This window comes from Octodon degus, unplaced genomic scaffold (assembly GCF_000260255.1).
Source record: "Octodon degus isolate 3935 unplaced genomic scaffold, OctDeg1.0 scaffold00067, whole genome shotgun sequence".
In the NCBI taxonomy this organism is placed as follows: domain Eukaryota; kingdom Metazoa; phylum Chordata; class Mammalia; order Rodentia; family Octodontidae; genus Octodon; species Octodon degus.
Genome location: NW_004524643.1, coordinates 4177359 through 4199202, shown reverse-complemented (window position 1 = coordinate 4199202; position 21844 = coordinate 4177359). Strand labels below are relative to the sequence as shown.

At 46.9% G+C, this 21844-nt stretch overlaps 1 protein-coding gene across 1 annotated transcript in view; it reads left to right on the top strand.

The window, feature by feature from the left end:
- Positions 1-21844, top strand: part of Galnt18 (polypeptide N-acetylgalactosaminyltransferase 18) — a 346030-nt gene that overhangs the window by 293472 nt on the left and 30714 nt on the right. Inside the window, exon 9 of the mRNA XM_004634877.2 lies at positions 4975-5070. Within this exon, the coding sequence (XP_004634934.1) occupies positions 4975-5070 (96 nt within the window). The remainder of the gene's footprint in view (positions 1-4974; positions 5071-21844) is intronic.

Here is a 21844-nt window from a genome sequence, read left to right as displayed (position 1 = left end):
TTTTAGAGAAGGGTCTATAGGGTGTTCAGGGTCTCACTACTAGATCAAAATCATAGTGATCCACCTGTTTACAACCTCCCAAGGGCTGGGATTACAGGTGCACCACCACACCCAGTCTCAGGCAAGCATCTTAATGTTTGTGAGCCTCAGTTCCTTCAATTGTTCAGTGGGTTAAGTTAATGCCTCCCTAGAACAGAAGCAAGTCTGATATATGTAAATATACTGCCTAAGGTTCCAATTCTTTAAACATGAAAACCTTTCCCATTCTCTCAATATTCCTGGTATCCAAGGCCCTTAAGATATTTTAAACGGTGCCTGATTGAGTTTTGGATATCTCTCCTGGGTTTTGCTGACGTACACTCTGAGCGTATAACATTTGTATCTATGACAGTGAAGCCCTTGAGACCGCTGTTCATGTTACAGGAGCAGAAACAGAGAACAAAAAATGATTTGTCTCACTTGTACAATCAACAGTGAAACTGTGTTTAATACGGGCTCACACTGCCCTCCTTCCTCACTAGGATGGTATCCCCCCAACCATTTTTGATATCCCAGGATGAAAAATTGGAGAACAGAAGACTGTCGTTTGATGCCATATGGCCTAAGTTCAAGACCGGCCTCAGTAGGGAACAGAATATTCAGAGCAATCACTCAGAAGTGGGAAAGAAAAGTCCTTGTGGAGAGGCTGGTTCAGAGTTCTTTATGGACCACTGAACATCAACACACTAGGATTCTAGAAGACAGACCCTGGGACCTCCCCAGGCCCCACCAGACTCTCTTCTTCAGAAAGCCAGTCTATAAGAAATTCTATCCTTCCATGACAGTCCCCAAGCAAGATCAGGAGATACATCACAAGAGAAGTGCCCAGTAGCCTCGTGCCTCTCAGCTTCTCAGGATGGCAAATTCAGAAGTCCTAAAAGACCTAACTGGTTGGTGCTCAGCTGTCACCTGGGGTTCCAGATCCTGCCATCACCATGGAAATATATTGCACCATGAAGTGCTCATCAATCCCCTCTACCTCACTGGAATCATCCAAGAACTTAGCCTTCCTGATGTCCCATACTCTGACCTATCCCAAGCTGCGGGTGCTTCCTGACCACTAGGAGAACAGGGATGCCAAAGTAGCTCCAGAGAAACCATGAACGCCAAACCCTTGCAAGCAGGGATCAGCTTCTAGACTGCTGTTTCCATCAAGAGGTCAGCTGTTGCTGAACAGGATTAGCTGAACACACCCAGAGGGGCAGGGGAAGCAGGGATGATGGAGGTGAATGCAGGTAGTCGTTGCATTTCTGGGCCTGGGCCAAAGGTATTCTTGTCTTCTAAGCAAAAACATCTCTCCTTGCACTTGTGTGCAGCAGATTTATCAGATAATCCCTGATGCCGCACCCAGAAATGTTTTGTTGGTATGTGGTATGTACAAGGCTGAGATCTGGATCTGCCTGAGCCCGTAGCATGGGCTGTTTGCATTCAGTCATGCTGAAAGGCATGCACACATCATGCCGAAAGACCAGGCTGCCCTGGCCATCAGGGGCCAGCTGAGGTCTCCAGCCTCATGCATGCTCAGCTGTCAGTCACTGTGCAGGGCACAGCCAGCCTCCCCTCCCCCACCACAATGTTAGTGTTCAGGCTCCTACATGAGCAGAGCCATGCTTGCTTGTCAGGGAACACAATGAACTCTTGATGGGTGCAGTGGGGTGAGGATGGGCCAAGCAAGATGCAACCACAAGAACAAGAAAATCTGCTGGGCCTGTATTGTTCTTCCTGGTAATTAGTTTTCTTCTAAAATGAAGAGGCCAGATGTCTTTTCAGGGGCAGAGTTTCTTTGTTATCTTTTTCTATTTCCATTCATGTCCAAACTACACTGTTAATAACCTGTGAGTCCTTCAATCAGAAAGTGTCACATCCACGTCCCAGCCCATGCATCCATCAGTAGGCCCCAGTAGTGACTCCTAGAGACAGGAGGACCCACTGAGTGGGTGCAGGTCTCCCCTGTATCCCTGGGCCGTGTCCAAGGAGATGGGATAGCCTTGGATGGATCCCAGCTCTGACGCTAAGAGTAGAGATGAAGAAGCATCTGGAAACAGACATGCCCGGCTTCTGAACATTTGCTTTGCCACTTACTTGCTGGATAACCTTGATGGTGTACAGAACCTTAATGATTATTATAATCTGTCTCCTGGGGCGTCTTTTACAGTCTTAGGATTATAGCTATTTGCATGATAGAAAGAGCCTGGGCTTCTGAGTAGACAGACTCCAGCTCTGTCACTTGTTCAACTCCAATGCCACAGACTTGGGAATGCTATGCGTTCATTTGTTCATTTGCTGTGCACATTAATTTGACAAGTGGTACCCATTTGCTATGCGCCCCAGAACATATGATGTATGAGTTGTGGTGGAAAAATACAGGTGCATTTAAATAAAAAATTATTACAGCAATAGACACATTGCCATTAATCCTCCTCCAAATACTCCCGCTCAGCTGAAGCACCCTTATCCCATCCTTCTTGTCACTTTCTGGAGTTCTGGAAGTCTTTCCTCATGGGTGTCTCCTGCGCTGCTCTCAGGGCTGCCTCAGATGTCCTCTTGTGATCACTTTGACTTTGAAGAAGAGCCAGAAGTTGCACAGTGCTGGATTCAGTGAGGTGGATGGGCGAGGGCACACTGCAGTGTGTTTACAAGCCTGTCTCTCTGCTGCATGGAGCTCAGCATCATCCGTGGTTTGCTTTTTTTTTTAAATCACATCTGAAGATACTGATGAAAGAGGACTTCCAGAACTGCTCCAGAAAATGCCAAGAATGATGGGATAAGTGTGTTCAAAGAAAGGTGAGAGTATTTTGAAGAGGACTCAGGATTGTGTGTCTTGTGCTCGAATGCATTTCTTAAAATTTAAGCATCCGTTGTATTTTCAGATCAACCCTTATACAGAGAGAGGAGCTGGGGCCCAGTGTGGAGACTAAAACTGAGGCACAAACAGTTTAAGGAGCAATAAGAATGGAATACTCCGCTGCTGCATTAAGAAAAATGAGGATACTGAAGAACAGGAGACCAGAGGCCTTGCCCCTAGACCTCAGTCAGGAACGGCCTCCAGAGTGGCTGATAAACTGAAGCCAAAGAAAGGCGAGGTTTGCTCAGGTGAAGAGAAGGGCAAAGCAGAGGTCAACATGGCAAGTGCCCATGCCGGGGGACAAATGTTACAGCCAGGCAACCTCACTGTGAATTCCTCGGCATTAAGAGAGAATATTACAGACTGGGCTGGATTATTTTGAGAATTAGATGCAATTCGAGTGGAAAGCACTTTTGTATGATAGCTGGCACGTGGATGCATCCCTAACAGTTAGCTTCCCGGAGTGGCTTTCAGGTAGGATATAGCAGTGATAATAGCAGCTAACAAGTATGGCCCATTTGCTGTTTGCCAAGCCCTACGCCAAGCACTTGCACATATTGTTTCACTTAATCTCATAACATCCCTACGAGGTAGGCACTATTATTATCTCCGTTTCAGAGGGAAGAACGCAGGCAGGAAGGTGTTCTGTTGCTTTGGATCCAGGACTCCTCCGTTTCTCCCACGACTTTAAAAGATCACTTGCTTAGAGGGGAAGGGTTGACACAGGGCCAGGCTGAACTCTATCAGTAAAACAGCCCCAACCTCAACCTCAGTCTCACCCAGAGGCCAGCTTAAGAACCCAGGGAGGAGCGTAACCTTGTCCGAGTGATCTCTGGGTCTTCCCCTTTGCCATAGCAGTCCGCAAGTCAAGACAGTGGGTTGCATTGCTTGGCTTTGGGTGACACAACAGGACAGGTCCAAAGTGTCTTCTCCCACGAAGCCTGGCCTATGAGAGTGCACAGTGGTGCCTGCTGCCTTTGCCTGGGGAAAGTGGACACATGTTTATATGTTCTTCTTCAAAACCCTTGAACATGAGTGTGGGCTTAAGCTGCTATAACCCATAAAGAAAAGGAAATGGAAGAGAAAAAACCTGACTGTTCCTCATCTCCTGCAAACAGCAGGGTATATCTGGAATACCCATGTACCTCTGGTATCTGCTCCATGCCGTGCCACCCCACAGGGTCCTCCTGTCCCAAGGCAGCAGGACCACACAAGACCAAGATTCCATGTATCTGGACTTTCCCCAGCAAGGCAACCCTGCTGTGGTCCATGACCTCTGTTGTTCTATATTCGCGTCTCCAGTCACCTGGGCCAAGGTCACTAACAAAAGAAACCTAGTTAAACCAGCTCAAGTTAAGGCAGAGGTGGGTTAAAGGATCATAAGCCTCTATGCACACAGGAACTGTAGTGTGGCTGAACAAGGGCCTGTGAGCTAAAGAGCCATTCGAACCAGCACAAAAGCAGAATGGTCTCTTCCCTTTTTACCCTATCTGCCTTACTGTTGATCCCCTACACGTCACCTTGATCATTTCCCAGTGCTGTGCCCACTGATCACAGTCCCCTCCTCTCATTTAGATCCCTATCACAGGGTAGGAGAGTGATGAGATGGTCAAAGTCTAGAGATAAGAGAGAAGCAAGGAGAGACCTGTTCAGTCTGAACTGTGGGTAGGTGCCCAACGGTCTCCTCAGCTGTGACTGGTGAGTCAGGCCATGGAGATGGTAGGCTGCCATTTCCAAGAATGGCCTGAGACCCTGAAGACCTAAGACCCTCAAAGGCCACTGTGCTTGGAGAAGTGGAAGAGGGAACATAGCACCCTCTTGAGTGTGCATATGTGTATCTTTTCTCATTGATCAGGCAGTTTTAGCCCCCAGAGCCAGCTTGCCATTTAAGGTGTGAGTGTTTCTCCCTGAGTGTAAGGCCATCTTCCCTCATGCCCGTATACAAGGCAGAAAGCTGGTTCCTGCTGATTCCAGTGTTCCAGGGACCTTGGGTCAGTTGAGGAGATGCTCTGGGTCTCAGGGGATGCTTGACTCCCACGATAATGCATCTCTTTTCTCTCTGGTCTGGTTGTCTCTCCTGTGATGCTCAGCTGCAGAATTCGCTGAAGACTGATTTATGTCTTGACCAGGGGCCAGATACAGAGAATGTTCCCATCATGTACATCTGCCATGGCATGACACCCCAGGTGAGTCCTCTGTGTGTCCCTGTGCTTACCCCCAGGGGCTGGAGGGAGTGTGACTGACTGGTGTGGGGAAGAATTGCTAAATTCTGTTGCGGCTGCTCAGGATTTTCATTCAGGAACTATGCCTACCACCCTAAGAGGAAAGTCATATCTGTCTTGGCTAGAAGGAAGTGGAGAGTAGATTTAGGGGCCCAGGTTCTCTAGAGAGGGAAGAAAGAAGAGGATAATTTTCTAAAGAGGGCCTCGTGCCTCCCCTGGGGGAGACAGTGGGGGAATCACAATCTTGCTTCCGGCAGCCAAGCCCTTCCTTCCCTAGCAGGAAAGAGCCCACGTGCTCCCCCATATAGCTGAGTCCAGAGCAACATGTCACGGCCTTCAGGCTCTCTGCTTTAGCAGAGCGTAGCTGGGGCTAAAATTTATAGCCATAAAACTCCTTTCCAGTTCTTAGGACCTGCTTCTGGTGGAGAATAAGGCACAGCTATGAGGAAAATGTTATTCTTTGGAGTTGTTTGTGTGTAATCTGGGCTTAAGACACCCAAAGAAGATGCCAAGGCACAGGCAAGGTATAGATCTGTTCAGAAAAGTGTGATCCACAGCTGTTGACCAGTAGCACCATGGGATGGCATGTTCTCCATCAATAACAAAGTTATCTCAAAATTTACTTAACTTGAGAACAGTAATTTTAAAGTGACTCTGACGTGAACAGAGGAAGCAGGTACAGACGCAGCCCCATTTGTGTGCCGCTGCCGTTCTCTTTGTTCAGCGGAGTTACTACCTGTCTAGACGCATGACTGAAGAACGTCACAGCATGCGTGTTACCTGGAGTATGACTGATGAGGCTTCCCTAACTGCCCGACGAAATCGGGCTGCTTTCGTGCTTCACTACCCCTGGGGAGTCGCAGCTCAGGTCAGCAGATCGCATTGTCCCCACACTGCCTAGCCCTGGCGTAGCTGCTCATTCTTTACTACTGTAAAATGTTTTAATGTTTTTAATGTGTGCCTACCTTTACATGAACTTTTTAATTGAAGTACCGTATATGTGTGTGTATAAATATTATATATGTATGTACATATATAAGATAGACAAATATACAGCTTGAATTTATACAGAGTAAATACGCTCATACAGCAAGAAGCAAATTAAAAAAATATATATATTACCTGGCACTGAATTTTGTTCAGTAGCATATTCATATAGCATGTACCTTCTTGTGTTGAATAATACTTTATGAGACACATCTGTGAGGTTTCATGCAGTTGTTGCTTGCTCATTTGTATGACTATGTATTCTTCCGGGTCATGAATATACTTTACTATCTATCTTACTATTGATGTATTACCCATTGGAAGTACTATGAAAACTGCAGCAGTGAATATCCTGCTCATGTCTTTTGATGTACATATGGACTCATTTCTCTTGGATTTATACCTAGAAGTGGAATCATTGAATCATGGATCTGATGTGGTTCATTTCTCATAGATATCACCTGTAAAAGTCAGCTCAGGCAGCCAAAACAAAATGCCATAGGCTAGGTGATTTAAACAACAGAAATTTATTTTTTCTCAGTTCTGGAAAGTACAAAATCAAGAGGAAGGCAGCTTGGCTTCTGGTGGGGGACCTCTGGACAGCTTGCAGTGGCCTCTCTGCGGGTGTTCACATAGAGAGGAGGACAGACAGACAGAATGTAAATGAGCTCACTGATGCTTAGCATTGTAAGAGCCTGTGAGATCAGGGCTCCACACTTGTGACCTCACTTAGCCTTAACCTGAAGATTTGGAGACATTCCAGCCTATCCACGCTGGAATAAAAATGAGAAACCTTCTTGTGAAGAAGACACTAAGCATGTGGCTCATGATGAATGTGTCATGGAGTGTGAGTCATAGAAGGGGTCATCCCAGCAGGAGCCTGGAGGGAGTTACCCAGGCAGAGGGGCACAAGAAGTAGGAGGGAATGAAGGGAAGTTGTTCCACTTCTTGGATTCCCTAGTCCTAGGCCATGGAGCCGTTCAGCTGTGAATGTATACTTTTCCTCAAGGAAAAGGAAGAATGATGTCAAAGGCAGCTCAGAGTTCATCAGGGCTGCCGCTTGTACCACAGCCCCTGGAAGCAGGGACAAATGTGTGACCAGCAGGAAGGAGACAGGGCCACTCCCACAGAGCCATGGGGGTGATGCTGTCAGCCTACTGCACCCAAAGGTCAAAATCATTAAGCCAAAGATTTTCCTCAGGTTTTAAGATCTAGTGGAGGGGCCAGCGAGATAGCTCAGCAGTCTAAAGTGCCTGCTTAGACAAGCTTAGGCAAGCATGCAGGGGCTGTGGTTCAATCCCCAGCACTATATGCTGTGCCTGCCCTGCCCCCAGGGTGAGCTGAGCTGGCCACAATAAACAAATGCATAAATACATAAATTAATAAATAAGATCTAGTGGAATTTTTCTTGCTTACATCTTAGACTTATTTGAAGATCATGATCCCTTCCTTCATTCTGATATCTTGATTATGTAATGGGAATGTCCATCCTACACCTGTCCCGCTGTGGTATTTTGAAAGCATATAGTGTGTCTGTCTTCAGGAGCTCATAGCAGGACACAAATTCTGCCTTGGGATGAATGGTACTTCCCTGTCTCACTGATACCTGCTTTAGATAGTTAGATGAGACTTTAGGCTTCAGGCTGTACAGCTGATGTGGGAATAAGCTAAGACCTCCAGTGCTCTTGAAGTGGAATGAATGCATGTATTCTGCATGCAAGAAGGGTATGAATTTGGATAGACCAGGAGCAGAATGCTGTTGCTGCGTTGTTTCCCTCACAAATTCGTATGTTAAAATCCTAACCCCAGCAGGATTGGGAGTGAGAAAGTAAATGGAAGGCAATTAAGGGTATATGAGATTATAAAGGGAAGACTTGACACCATGGAGTTAGCGTCCTTTTAAGCATTGACACTAGAGGTACAGAGGTGCTCACTTGCATCTCTCTGTCTCTATCTCTGTCTCTCTCTCTCTCTGTTTCTCTCTTTGTCCCTCCCTCCCTCTTTCCATGTGGATGATACCAGTAAGTCAGCTACCTGCAAGCTAGAATCAGGGCTATCACCACAAACCAAATAGCTTAACATCCTGACCTTGAACTTGGGAAGTTATTCCAAAACCATGAGAAAGTTATTCTCTGCTGGTGAGATAGCTCAGTGGACTAAGTGCCTGCGGCTTAGGCAAGCACAGGAACCAGGGTTCAATCCGTGGCACCACAAGCTGCACAGGCCCTGCCCCCAGGCATGGCCTTCAAGTTGGGTCCACATGGTAGTGAATGCCTGTGATCCCAGTGCTGGAGAGGCTGAAAACAGGAGGACTATTATGAGTCCGAGCTGCATAGTGAAACCCTGTATCAAATACATAAAAATAAATAAAATTTAAAAAAAATAACCCACAGTCTATGATATTTTGTTACAGTAGCCCATAATTCTACTGCCAAAGAATTTTCCCAAATTGTTTTTCCAGTTTTTACTCCCACCAACTGCTTATTAGAAACCAGTTGCTCGAAAGCCTTGGGCCATTTTTGGTATCAACTTTTTAAAAATTATAGCCAATGTGGTAGGTATTTTGTACTATTAATATTGTGGTTTGAGTTTGCATTTCTTTAATTATTAATGAAGTTGAGCACCAGAATTTTCAGCATAGAACATCCCTCTGCTCTTCTTGCGTGGGCCCAAGTGGACAGGCCGCAAGTGCTTTAGTCTCTGTGTAAATTCCTTCTCTGCTCTCTAATGCAGTCAGAAAAGACTGCATCAAAAGACTGTCCCACTGGGCTAATGGTGAATGTCTCTTTTGTGCAAAGGTGGTGTGGGCCCAAGCAGAGGCAGCTGGTGCTCAGCCAGCGGTGGAAGATTCAGTGCGGGCCACTGTGTGTTGTGGCTGCAGCACGAGTTTTGGGGCCATGCTGCCTGAAGTGTCCACTTTGAAATACTCTACTTGTGAACTCCCAGCAAGGATGCTCAATCTAGAATTCTTATTTGTAAAATACAGGTGATCAATGGTAGTGCGGTTTGTAATGTCTCCCAAGCACTTGTGTGTTAAAATTTAATTCCCATGGTGTGTATAAAGAGGTAGAAATTTCATCCAGCTACAATGGTCAGAGGCAAGGCCTTTTGGAAGTGATTAGAATTAGGTATGGTCACCAGGGTGGGGGCTTGAACTTGGAGGATTGACCCTGGAGGCTTCCGTAGAAAAGAGCGAGGGAGATGGGAACAGACCTGTATGTGGGCTCCACCTGTATTGTGTTTGCCACGTGATGCCCTCCGACACCCAGACTCTGTCAGCAAGAAGGCCATCAGCAGATTTGGGCCCTTAAATTTAACATATTATGAGCCAAAATATTTTTGTTGTGGTTGTTTATGAAATACTCTTCCTTGAGTGTTTCACTAAGCAAACCCAAAGAGTACAAGTATCAAATAAGGGTCTGGTGAGGCCTTCCTAGGTGCATTAGGAGAGTGCTTGGTACCCCCTGAGTGCCCCAGGAACACTAGCCATTAGTACTGCCCTCGGTGAGTTCCTACCTTTGTGTATGCTGCAGTTGCCATTCTTATTACCCATTGAGTCTCAGTGTGAGTACCCTTGTGGTCTCACCTGACACGCTGGTCTGCCCCCCTAATTTCACGAGTCATCTACTGTGCATTCCTGCCTTGGCCAGAACCTACCCATAGACCACTGGACAGTGGGAGTTGCTACCACAGCAACAATGCAGTGGAACCAGGGAGAGGGCAGTGAGATGGTCATCGGGGTGCCTGAGTCCTGGGCTGCTTCTTATGATACTTTTGTAGTGTCCCCTGTACCTTCTCTGTCTTGTGTTTTACTCCTTTTCTGGGGAACAGTTTTCTATGAAAGTGTGTGAATCTTCGGTAGACACTGTGGTGAATTCCTAGGTCTCTGCGTATCGCAGTCACCATGCAGATCAAGCCTGTCCTCAGGCCCAGCACCTTCACTCAGAGGAGTGACTATTCTGATCCCTTCATGGCTGCTTAATCTCATATGGGATGAGACTGTCTTCCTGCCTGGGATGAAGCTCGACAGGGCATCACTAGGCCCAAGTCTATAAGCTCTGACAACCTGCTTAATCTCTCGTTCCTTTGTTTTCAAATGCAGCTGACCTGGAAAGCTGTGGGTTTGTGCTGTGCTTGCAGTAATGCTGTGGATCTGCAGCAGATCTCAAAGAGTTGGGTCCCTTCCCCAGTGCCCTCTTCTAGCAGGGCCAGGCTGAGATGCACAGCTATCAGTGCCCAAGCTCAGGGGGGTTGGGACCAGCCTCAGGTCACACGCATTTCCCAGAACAGTATGTGATTTAAGGTTTGATGGCAGGAGTCACTTGAGGCTGTGCTGCCCTGGGAGAGCTGAAGAGGATGGGGTTTTCCTGGAGATGGGGATGGAAAACGAGTGATGGGTGAAGATCAAGGGTTCCAGCTGGCATGGATTCCCAGAGGCACCCTCAGCTCTCAAGACTTCTCCAAGTCATAGAGAGGATGGAAAAAGGAGGTATTCAGGGGTATGTTACCTGAGGATGAAGTCAGGGCCCAGCTCAGAAGGAGACTGGGCACAAGCAGGCCCCAGGGGTACTCTGAGCCCCCCAAGTGTGGTATCAATTAAGTGTTAAGCACCAAGAGTGGTGTCCCTCTGACTGGCGGTTCTCAGCAAAATCTTTCACAGGTCAAGGACAGTCCAGGGAAGGTCACACATGCACAGATGGGACTTCACATGTCATTGTGTAGCTTGTGCACAGCATGATTCCAAGAGAGACACAATACCTCACCTTGTTGCCTGAGGCATACAGAGCAACCAAAGGAGACAGTCTTTTCTGGCCTGTACCACGAAACTTCATGTGTTCCTTGCTGAGCATCACTCTTGGTTGAATGCCTGGAAGTATCGAAAAGCAAATAATAAAACAATGTGTGATGTTATAGTTTGGATCAGAAATGTCCCCCAAAGGCTTGTATGTTCCGAGATGGGGCTTTTCCAAGCTGACTGGATCAAGGGGTGCTCTGCTCACCGGTGTATTATCACTCTGATGACTTCATAGTAGAAGGCCACGTGGGAGGAAGCGACAGGAGTGGAGATCCAGAAGAGCAGTTTCTTTCCCACAGCCCCTTCCCACCTCTCTGGCCTTTGCCTGATGCTCCTCTTCCTGGCTGTCATGGGGCCAGCGGCTTCCCTCTGCCACTCCCCTCCTCCATGCTGTTTCTGCTGTGGAGAAAAAAGGCCTGGAACTATGAGCTAAAATCAGTCTTCCCTCATTTAAGATGCGTATGTCAAGAATTTGGTCACAAGAAACAAACAAACAAAAGATTTTGGCCACAGTGACAAACACTCACCAACACACTTAGTGATAAAAAGTCACACTGGCGAGGTTTCAATCTCAACCATGCCATGTACTAACTGGGTTCTTTGAGTGGTGTCGTCACTTCTATGAAATAGAGATTATACTAATCTATAAAATAGAGATTATAGAATCACTTCCTTGAAGAATTGTATGGATGATCAGTGGAACAGTACAGAAAATGCAGACATAGTTTCAGATGCACTCAGCTGTCTTCTGCTTGACAAAGGAGCCAAACCCAGTCACTGGAAGAAAGATAGCTCCTTAATAAATGGTGATGGTAAAACTGCCTTTGCACATGCTGAGGACTAAAATTAAACCCATGTCTGTCACCACACACTAAACTAGAGTCAAAATGAATCAAAGATCTAAATATTAAAATAGAAACACTAAATTTCCTGGAAGAGAATATAGGCAGAAATCTCAAAGACATAGGTGTACGCAGAGACTTCGTGAACAAAACTCAGACTGCAAGGAGAATACTATGAAGAATCCACAAATGGGATCTCACCTTATTAAAACACTTTTGTAAAACAAAATAAATCACCAACAGAGTGAAAAGAAAACACATTGAGTGAGGAAAAAATTAAAGCCATTTGTCTCTCGGACAAATGACTGATATCCAGAACATATAAAGAATTCAAAGAAATTAGGTTCCCCAAATTCAAAGACCCAATTCAAAGATGGGCATCTGAGATGGATATACACTTCTCAGATGCAGACATACAAATGACAAATAAATACATGAAAAAAATGTTTAATATCATTGGTCATTTGTGAGATGCAATTTAAAGCAATGCTGAGATTCTGGCTCACTCAGAAAGAATGGCTAACATCAAGAAGTCAGCCAATAACAAATACTGGAGAGGCTATGGAGAAAAATGAACCTTCTGCACTGTCAGTGGGAATGTAGGCTAGTGTAACTACTATGGAAATCAGTGTGGAGATTCCTTAAAAACTAGGATTAGAGGCCCAATTCTATCCAACTATTCCCCTTCCTGGATTTTCCCAGAAGAATTAAAAACAATATCATAGCAATATATGTGCACTCAAGTTTGTAACATGCAATTTGTCATAGCTAAATCTTAGAAACAACCCAAATGCCCATCAACCAAGGAATGGATTAAAAAAGATGTGTTTTTATATAATGGAGTACTAGTAACGATAAAGGATAAACTTCTTAGGTAAATGGATGCAACTCAAGACCATACTTGGGGCTGGTGAGATAGCTCAATGGACTAAGCACTTGCTTTGGCAAGTGCAGGGACGAGGGTTCGGTCCGCAGTCCCACAGGCCATGCTGCGCCTGCCCCACCCATGGGGCATGCTGAGCCAGTGACCAAGTCCAGGCATGGTGGTGCATGCCTGTAATCCCAGCACTGGGAAGGCTGAAAACAGGAGGATCACTAAGAGTCTGAGCTGTGTAGTGGGACCCTGTACCAAATACAAAAAAAAATTTAAAAATGTTAAAAGACCATATTCATACGTGAAATAAATCAGACCCATATACGTAAACATTGTGTTGTCTCACTAGTATGAGAAACTGAACAAGTAAATAAGATCCAAAATGTACACAAGATATTGTGAATTGGAAAGAAACTCTTCAAAAGGAAAGATAAACTGTGATGGGAGAAAGGGGTAAGGAAGGGAAAAAGAAAAAAAAAACTATATTTGTACACGAGATAGTCAAGATACATGTACAGCTAGTTTCTCTTAGTTCATTGAAAAGAACAGTCTGTGTTGATACTTTTGGGTAAGATACCATATCTGTACTCTGTAGTAGTTATGCCTATATCTTATATACTGTGTAACTTTCACAGGGAGGACAGTATGCAATGTGTCAATTATTGTAACTCTCCTAATAACCTCTTATGAAATTCTATCTTTTTGTTATTTTTTCCTTAAAAATTAAAAAGTAATAGAAAATTAAATAAAGGGATATGCCATATAAACTGGGGCAGTGAGAGCTGGCCCATAGTCATTGCTTAATAAGTATAAACCATCACTATTATAAGATTTGTGACAGAACTCTAAACTGCGTCCTTGAGCTGAAAGAATTAGAGTTGATTAACCTGGGAGAGGAACAGATTTAAGAAGGTCATGAAAGTTCCTTCCAAATTATGAAGTCACATTTCTGACTTAGAATAAGGAAACTCTAGCAGTCATCAGATGCTATACCGCTGTCTATACTGATACACATTTGGTGGGCTCCAGGGACATTATAAAGAGTTTCTGAGTCCTGTCGGAGCATGAGCTTTAGAAAAAATCCTTAAGGCTGTTACCATTCTGGAAGCCTGACTTTTTAATTCATTATCTTGGGGCGTGGGGGTATGGTGTGGGTGTGGGTGTGTGGGTGTGTGCACGTGCGCATACATGCGTGCATGTGTGTGTTTCTCTTTAAAGTAGTAAGAGCCTACCATGTGCCAGATACTATTCTTGCCTCTGAAAGACAGTGATAAACCAAGGAAATAAGCTGTCCTTGTAGAGTTTATACTGTTGTTCTAGCAACAGACTTTTCTCCAGCTTTTTTTTTCAGGGCTGGGGACTGAACCCAGGGCCTTCAAACTGAGTCACACGCCAGCCTGTTTTTTGGGTTGGGTTGGGTTGGGTTGGGTTGGGTTGGGTTGGGTTGGGTTGAATTGGGTTGGGTTACATTTGCTTTGCTTTGCTTTGGTATCAGAGCCTTAATAAATTGCCAAGACTGGCTTGAACTTGTGATCCTCTTGCCCCAGCCTCCCGGAGTGCTAGGACTGCAGATGTGCACTACCATGCCTGGCTTCTCCTTTTCACTCCTTGTGTCCTCACTACAGATAAAGAGCAAATTCATTCCTCTCCCAAGCACTGCCTGGTGTGGCTTCACTAGAGCTTCATGCCTTGCTTCCAGCCAGCCGTGGCCAGGTGCAGGAAGAAGGAAGAAGGCTGTGCCCATTCTACCAGCCTTGTGAGATGGCTGAGTAAGCCCTGAGTGTGTTCGACAAGGGGAGACTTTGTAGGCATTTTCCAAAAGAAAATATTAAGAGTGAAATGGACAGCTTACATGCAGTGCAGTTAATGTTCTACATGGAAAATGATGTTACCACCACGAGTGTGATCTTTTCTACCCAGGCAGAAATCTAGGCATAAACACATAACTTCATGGTGCCTGGGCCCTAGCAAAAGGTAACAGGAATACAATCCCTTAGGAAATAACGTGCATTTGGAAGGCCTATTAATGCCTTGGTAGAATATTGCAAGGACAAACAACTTCCCCCTTACCACCACCTTCCTTTTGGTCTTATTTCCAGGTTTTAGATATTTTCTTACTCTTCTCATGAAGTTTGTTGAAAGTCAAGCAGCTCTCAGGCTGTCAGTGACTCTTTGTGGATTCGCAGTCTGCCCATGCGGCCTTTCCCCAGGTTGGTTCCTATAGCAAAGTACCACAAAAGACTTACACAGCAGGAATCTACTGTCTCAGTTTTGGAGGTTGAAAAGGCGAAGACCAAGCGGCAGCAGCGCACACTCCCTCAGAAGGTGGGAGGGAGGCATACAGAGTGGGCATTTCTCCTGGCTGCCTGTGATTTCTTGGCTTGTTTCAGCATAGCCTGTCTTCCCATGGCATTTTCGACGTGAGTCTCCAGCTTGTGTCCACACTTTCCCCTTTCATAAGGCACCTGTCATTTTGGGTTAGGGACCCAACCCTCTCCAGTATGACCTCATCCAAACTTAACAAATCTCTATAACGACCCTATTTCCAAATAAGGCCCCATTCTGAGTACTGGACATCATGATTTCAACCTAAGCATTTTGGGGGTACACAAGTGACCCCCACAACACCCCTAAAGGAAAAGAATGTGGGATAGAGACCTGACTTTAGCCAGGCAGCCCCTCACATCACTTTCTCTCCTATTTCATGGCCAAGGCCTAGGCACACAGCCTCACCTGCTGCACAGAGGTGGTGTGGCCTTCTGGGTGCCGAAGAACTTGTCTCTGTCATAAGAGCTCAGGTAATTTCTAAGTCAGTTTTGCCTCAGACAAATAGGGAAATGCTGTCTCCAGTGTGAATTGAGGTCACATCACCATTAGTGACAGATAGGATGAGGAGGGATGTTTGTGTCTTGACCTGCAGTGTTTCACTCATTCATTTGTCAACCACATGGCAGCAGATTGCTTTCTCAAAACCCATATATTTTGGATAGTTTCCTTTCCCTTGAAGAACAAATTTAGTCTGCTGATAGGAATGGTTTTGTGGAGCTAAGACACGTGGTCCAAAGACATGAGGGACCCAAAGGCAGCTGGGGTTAGAAAGAGGAGCCAGCTTCGCATCTGTGTGTAAGCCCTTGGAGAGAGCTGTGATATTCCCAGGTCTCAGACAAGACCCTGGATAGGAGAAAGCATAGTAGAACTAATCAAATTAGTGAGGGGAAGCTGCCGGGAAGCCTGCTAATTGGTGAATGACTAAATGTGACCATTTTATTTAAATTAGCAGCAAATTTTAAGCAATCCTCAAAATAACTGAGAATATTAGCCCTAATTAGTGTAACAGTCTGGAAAATTTCTTCTAATGGGAAAAGTACAATCATGGGGTCTCCCCACAGACTCTTCATCCAATCAATCACTCGTTCACTCACTCACTTGTTCATTTGCTCCTTCAACGCAGTCTTCTTTTCTGCCAAGAACTGCAAGAGAGCAAAGCCACTGTGCCCTGCTCCCTGTGCTAGAGGAGCCTCACCTCTGGAGAGGGAGGCGGGAGGCAGGGAGATAAATGCAGCTTACATGAGGCACGTGGCCCCCCTCCTGCCCAAAGCCACCTTCTCATTAGCCTTCAAAGGGTAGGAGCACAAGGCAGCGTGGGGGGGGGGGGATCACCTATTCATTTTTGCTAAAAATTTCTAGACCGACACAGGGGATAAAAAAGTGCTTTCCTTCTGGGAAGGCAAATTCTTAGCTGTAGAAGAAGAAAGATAAAAGGGACTTTAATTCCTTGTAAGGTTTTTGAAATGCTGAAGCTGCCACAGTTATGCTTCAGGACGAACTTTGAGCTTTGACTCACGGTATAAAGATTAGAATGGAGATGAAAGACCTGCAGAAGAATGCCGTGTTGGATCAGGTAGAGTGCTTAAGGAAAGTACGAAGTTGTAGGTGAACTTTGTGGCCACTGCTCTTTTTGAAACTTGGTGCGCATGCGTGCGTGCGTGCATGCATGTACTAAAGGTTGAGCCCCGGGCCTTTGCACTGAGGCTGCATCCTCCACCATTTTTAATTTTTTTTTTTTTTAATTTTGAAACAGAGTCTCACTGCCCAAGTAAGACTCAAACGTGGGATCCTCCTGCCTCAGCCTCCCAGAATGCTGGCCGTCTGCCCTGTTTAAAGTTCTCATGGGTATATTCAGAGAGAGATGGAGGCCGCGGTGTGGGAAAGTGGGCTGATCTCTCCGTCTGCTGACGGCCCTCTAAAAGCTGCCGTTTTCCTGTGGCCTATAAGGACATCATCTCCCTCCCCCGTAGGCAATGCCCTCGTAGTAGCAGTGACATTAAAGGCCCCTCGTCGACTGCCCTTGCACGCCCAAAGCCTTCACATGACCTCTCGGAGATGACCGCAGAAGTCTTCCTTTGTGGGCCGAGAATTCAAATGCCTTTCCACTTCTCGGTGACCTTTGGCAGATGTCCGCACTTCTCTCCGGTTTCTATCTATAAATAAATAGAACGTCAGGCGCAGAGTGGCTATGCAGCTTGAGAAGCGTCCCTGTGTTTGTTTCCTGTCGCTAGAACGTGCCCTCCGTGCTTCCATGGCTTCGATCCGGTCGCCCAGGCGCCAGCTGACGCCCGGAGCGCAGGCGCTGACTGTGCTGTTTCGGGGAACCGCGCAGCGCGCAGTTTTGCCCCCTCTGATGCATCCAGATCCCGATATGGGCGTTGTCCTCTAAGGGCTTGCCTCGCACAGTCTCCTGGCCACCCTTCCAGCAGGATCCAAAGAGAGCGGGCCCCCGAGGTGACCGCAGGCTGGGCGCGCTGTGGCCCAGGCTGGTCTGCCCTCTCACGCCCTCTGGGTACCACTCAGGGCCTCCCTGCTGCGCTGTCACTTCCGTGGTGTGGGTGGATGGTTGAGGGCTAGGCTTGGCCCCAGCACCCAGGGCTCTGTCTGAAGAGGAAGAGGCTGCGGGAGTGGCTGATGGAGGCAGCGGGAGCGAGCGCAGGTCCAGCCCAAGCTGGAACCCAGTCCTGGTCTGCCCACGCCCTGGTGCCCCTAGGACCAGTGACCTGATATTTCTAAACCCATTCTGTTCTCATCTGCAAGCCTGTGTCTGAAATGTGCACCTCAGGGAATTGTGGTGGGTGTTCTGTGTGCGATAGCGTGCTGCTGGCACCAGGGTGGGTGTTATGGTGTCACCAGTCCCCCCAGAGCAGCCTCTGTAGAGGCAGGGTGACACCGGAGGCTCATTTGGAAGGGTAGGGCTGAGCCTTGCAGTCGCCCTGCCCTCCTTCGCCACACCCTCTGAGTAGTCCTGGAGACCTGGGGCTTAACCGATCTTGCCTGTGTCCAGGGCCCGGCAGCTTGTTCTCTGCTCCTCCTGGAGCGTAGTGTGCAGGAGCCGCCTGATCAGCGCAGGCTGCGCTCGCCCCTTCCTTAAAATGAAGTGAACTAACCTTTGTCGGAGAAGGGGAATGTGGGGGCAGGGAGGCCACTTGCTGTGAATCCTGGCCCTGCCACTTACTGGCTGTGACCCTGGACAGAATTCATTTGTCTTTACTCTCAAATGTCTATAAATTAAAGCAAAGCTTAGTTTAATGCTAGTTAACTATGGGGGAGAAGGTTGGGGAGTGTGCCCATGCGCGCTGCTAGTGATTGAACCCAGCATCTTCATACTGAAATGTCGCAAGTTCTTTAATTTTGTTTTTCTTTTGATTTTTCATTTTTAGCTTTATTTTTTGTTTTTGGGTTTGGTTTTTTTGTTTGTTTGTTTGTTTGTTTGTTTGTTTTTTTTTTTTTTTTACATTTTGAGACAAATTCCCATTATGGAAGTTGCTAAACTGCTCAGGCTGGGCTCAAACTCGTGATCTTCTGTCTCAGGGTGCTGGGATCACAGGTGTGCACCAACGTGGCAGGCTTAATTTTATTTGCTAATAGAGTACAGTAACACCTCAGTTCATGAACGCTTCTATTTGCAAATAATTTGGCTCACAATGCAAAAGCAATTATCAAGATGATGTTTCTGTTGGCATACTCCCCGTCAGGCGACAAACACGACCATGCCACCTTCCCCCACCCCAAGTAAACACAGCCTTCTACCCTAAAACCAATTCAGTTCTTAAATGCAGGTACCACTGCGTATAACAGTACGGTATATGTACGTGTGCACATATACATAGGTATACCTACTTACATATACATGCTCAGACATATAAAACCGTTGCATTGACCTCTGCTAGACACTTTCCATATGTCGGTTCATTAAATCTGAAAGCCACTTTGCTGGCTGGTGTGGCTGACTGAGGTAGCGCTGTCCCCAAGGCTTCTCTCCTCCTGATCGATAGAGGCTGCAGGTGGAGCCCTAGAGAACGGCAGTAGGTACCATGCCACCCCAGGAACAACCTGTCCAGGGGTCCAGGCTGGAGAGAGGAAGGCTGACCAGTGGCTTTTCTCCAAGAACAGCCCAGGTGACTGTCCCAGGCTTCCTCTCCATCACAGCTGGATTCTCCCAACTCCCAGTGCAGTGGGAGCTGGGCTAGGTCACAGCATGAGGTAAGCACCCAGTGGTTTCCACGCTGCTTCCAGAAAGCACCTTGTTTCCATTTCTCTTTTGGTAATTGCACAGGGAGGCAGAGCCCTGGCTGAGCCTCACTGGCTCAGCATAGGGGTGCAAATGACAGCGGGGAGCAGATGGCCGAGTGAGGCACCAGATGTGGGTGCCGCGGCGTGAACCTTCTCCCTGCACCAAGAGCTGCTGAACCCTGAGCTGCTCCTGCAGCTTTGGTGCTAAAAAAAGGAGCCACTTGATTTGTTATTCATTCCTTGTGATATGTTCTTCACTTCATGCCCAGACTCTGCAATTAGAGTTGTAAACAGTGAGTTTTGTATGACTTTTATTAAACTCCTACGGGTTTGGAAAAAGCAGTCATTAGCAGCACCCCAGTGGCCCAAGCTCACAAGGAGAGGCTGAGTCATCTGCCCTCTCCTCACCATTCTTTGGAGAACTTTGTTTCTGTGGCCTTGCTGGCCATTGGGAGGACAGGTCAGGAACCCAGTGACAGAGGTGCTAGATCGAAATCCTGACTTGGCTGTGAGCCCTGGACAAGTCACTGGACCTCTCAGAGTCTCAGCTTCCTAATCAGTACCATGGGGACTGATGCCACGTGTTATCAATCCTGTGTGTCCTAGCACCACGTCTGGCCCAGGACTGTCCTCACCGATGGTCTCCTCCCTAAGCTGGAGCCATGTCTCAACAAGCATTTACAATTTTTAAGATAAGCATAACAGTAACAGCTTACAGCTATCACTTACTTAGTCCTGATGTCTTGCTGGACCAAGCACTTTGCTGATATGCCTGATGCCCCTTTGAAGTAGGTACTTCTATCCCACATTTTCACAGGGCCTACGGCAATTATGAGACTTGCCCTGAATCACACAGTGACAAAGTGGTGCTAGAACTTTTCATGGCACTCAGGGTGCCTACTGCAGACCCCAGGCTCAGAGCTGTGACTCCATTCCACTTTCGTACTTTACAATACTATGTGGCCCTGGTCTCACGAGGCTCTCTGGGCAAAGGCAGGACAGTGGGCCACAGCGTGGGGTGGTGCTGGAAGGCATGTGGGGTGGGGGGCGTGGAGTGCATACCTGCTGGATAAAGGAAGATGGCAGCAAGAGGAATGGGGAGGAGCCACTGACTCAGCCACCCAGACGGACATACTTTTAGGATCAAAAGGGCAACCAGACTGGAAGAGATGGGACAGAACCCCTCAGTCCCAAGGACACTGACTTGGCCACTCCCTAACCTTAACCCAAAGCTGTGACACGAGGTGAAAATGATCTCCTTCACAGAGGCCTGGGGAGGACTCAGCGGAGAGCTACGTAGGGTGCTTAGCACCGGGCCTGGCACACAGTGAGCCCTTCATCGATATATGGTAATTGTTATTGGTATTTGTTTTAAGCCTTCAATGAGTATAATTGCTCTTATGTCCATATTAGAATTAGCATTAATCAAGATGAGAACTGGCAGGATCTGCACTTCCTCTTTCAGGCCCAGGATCTTTCATGAAAAATGGGAATGGAATCCTACATTGGGCTGGAAGCCAGATCCTCATTCTATTTTTCATAGTTGGCTGGTTGTTAGGAACAGGACTTAGGGGACACCTTTCACATCAGGGCGTCTCCTGCCACCAAGTCTTGTTGCTACATGAAGCTGGCCTGTCCTTGCATAGGACCCAACCACCAAGCAAGAGACAGTGACCATCTCAGGACTCTACTGTCAGTCGGGCTGTGTGATTAGGGCTCTTCTGGGCCGTTGTGACTCTGTACCCACTCCTGACGGTCTTGCAGGCCTGCACACAGAGTCCAGGACAAGAACAGTGCGCTGACAACAGGGTAGACGGCGCAAGCATCCCATCTCCCAGCGAGCCTAAATCCTGGCTTGTGCCCCATCATTTCCACCACCACTCGAGTGAGCGCCCTCACACCAGGGCTGGCCTTGTGCAGGTGGCTGCTGCATGGGGGGCACCTCTCGGCTGCTCCTCAGTGGGGTGTGCTGACATTTTGAGTGAAGCAGTTCTTCATTGTGTGGCCTGTCGTAGCCAAAGCGACATTTACCCAGGACCCTGACCACCAGTACTGGCAGTATGTGACCAAAATCTCTTCATGCATTTACAAAGATCCTCTTAGCTGTGAATCTCAGAAAGGAAAATAAAGAGCTCAGGGACTTGTCAGTGACTGGTGGCATTGATTGTGGACATCTGAATGGTATGTGTATCGGTGCAGTGTAAGGATATGCTAAACCTGTTTCAAAAGAAGTCCTAAGGAGATGTGTTCAGAATATATCAAGGGCATAACTAGATTCTTCTATCTGATTTTCCCAACTAACTCCATTTTCACCATCTTGCCTCTGTCTCAGATGCTTTTTCTCAAATCTGTTCACTGCGTTAGCCCTAAGAGGGTAGATCTTTAGTGGAGCCCTTGAGGTTGGCACTGTGTTATTGTACTAGGAATTTAGGCAGAGCTGGGCATTCTAAATCAATCACCTCAATAGCTTCATTTTCTTCTTACTCAAAACTATAGTATTAAATGTAACGTGTGTGAGAGTGGAGGTTGGCCTGGGTGAAGGGCATGCTAAAAAAGAAAATTTTGGAACAAATCTTTTCTGCCGGTTAAAGGACCTGCTGGTCTTAACTCTTAAACAAATGGGCTACAGAAAAAGATCTGTATCTCTGCAGTATCTTTGCTATCCTTGGACTGTAC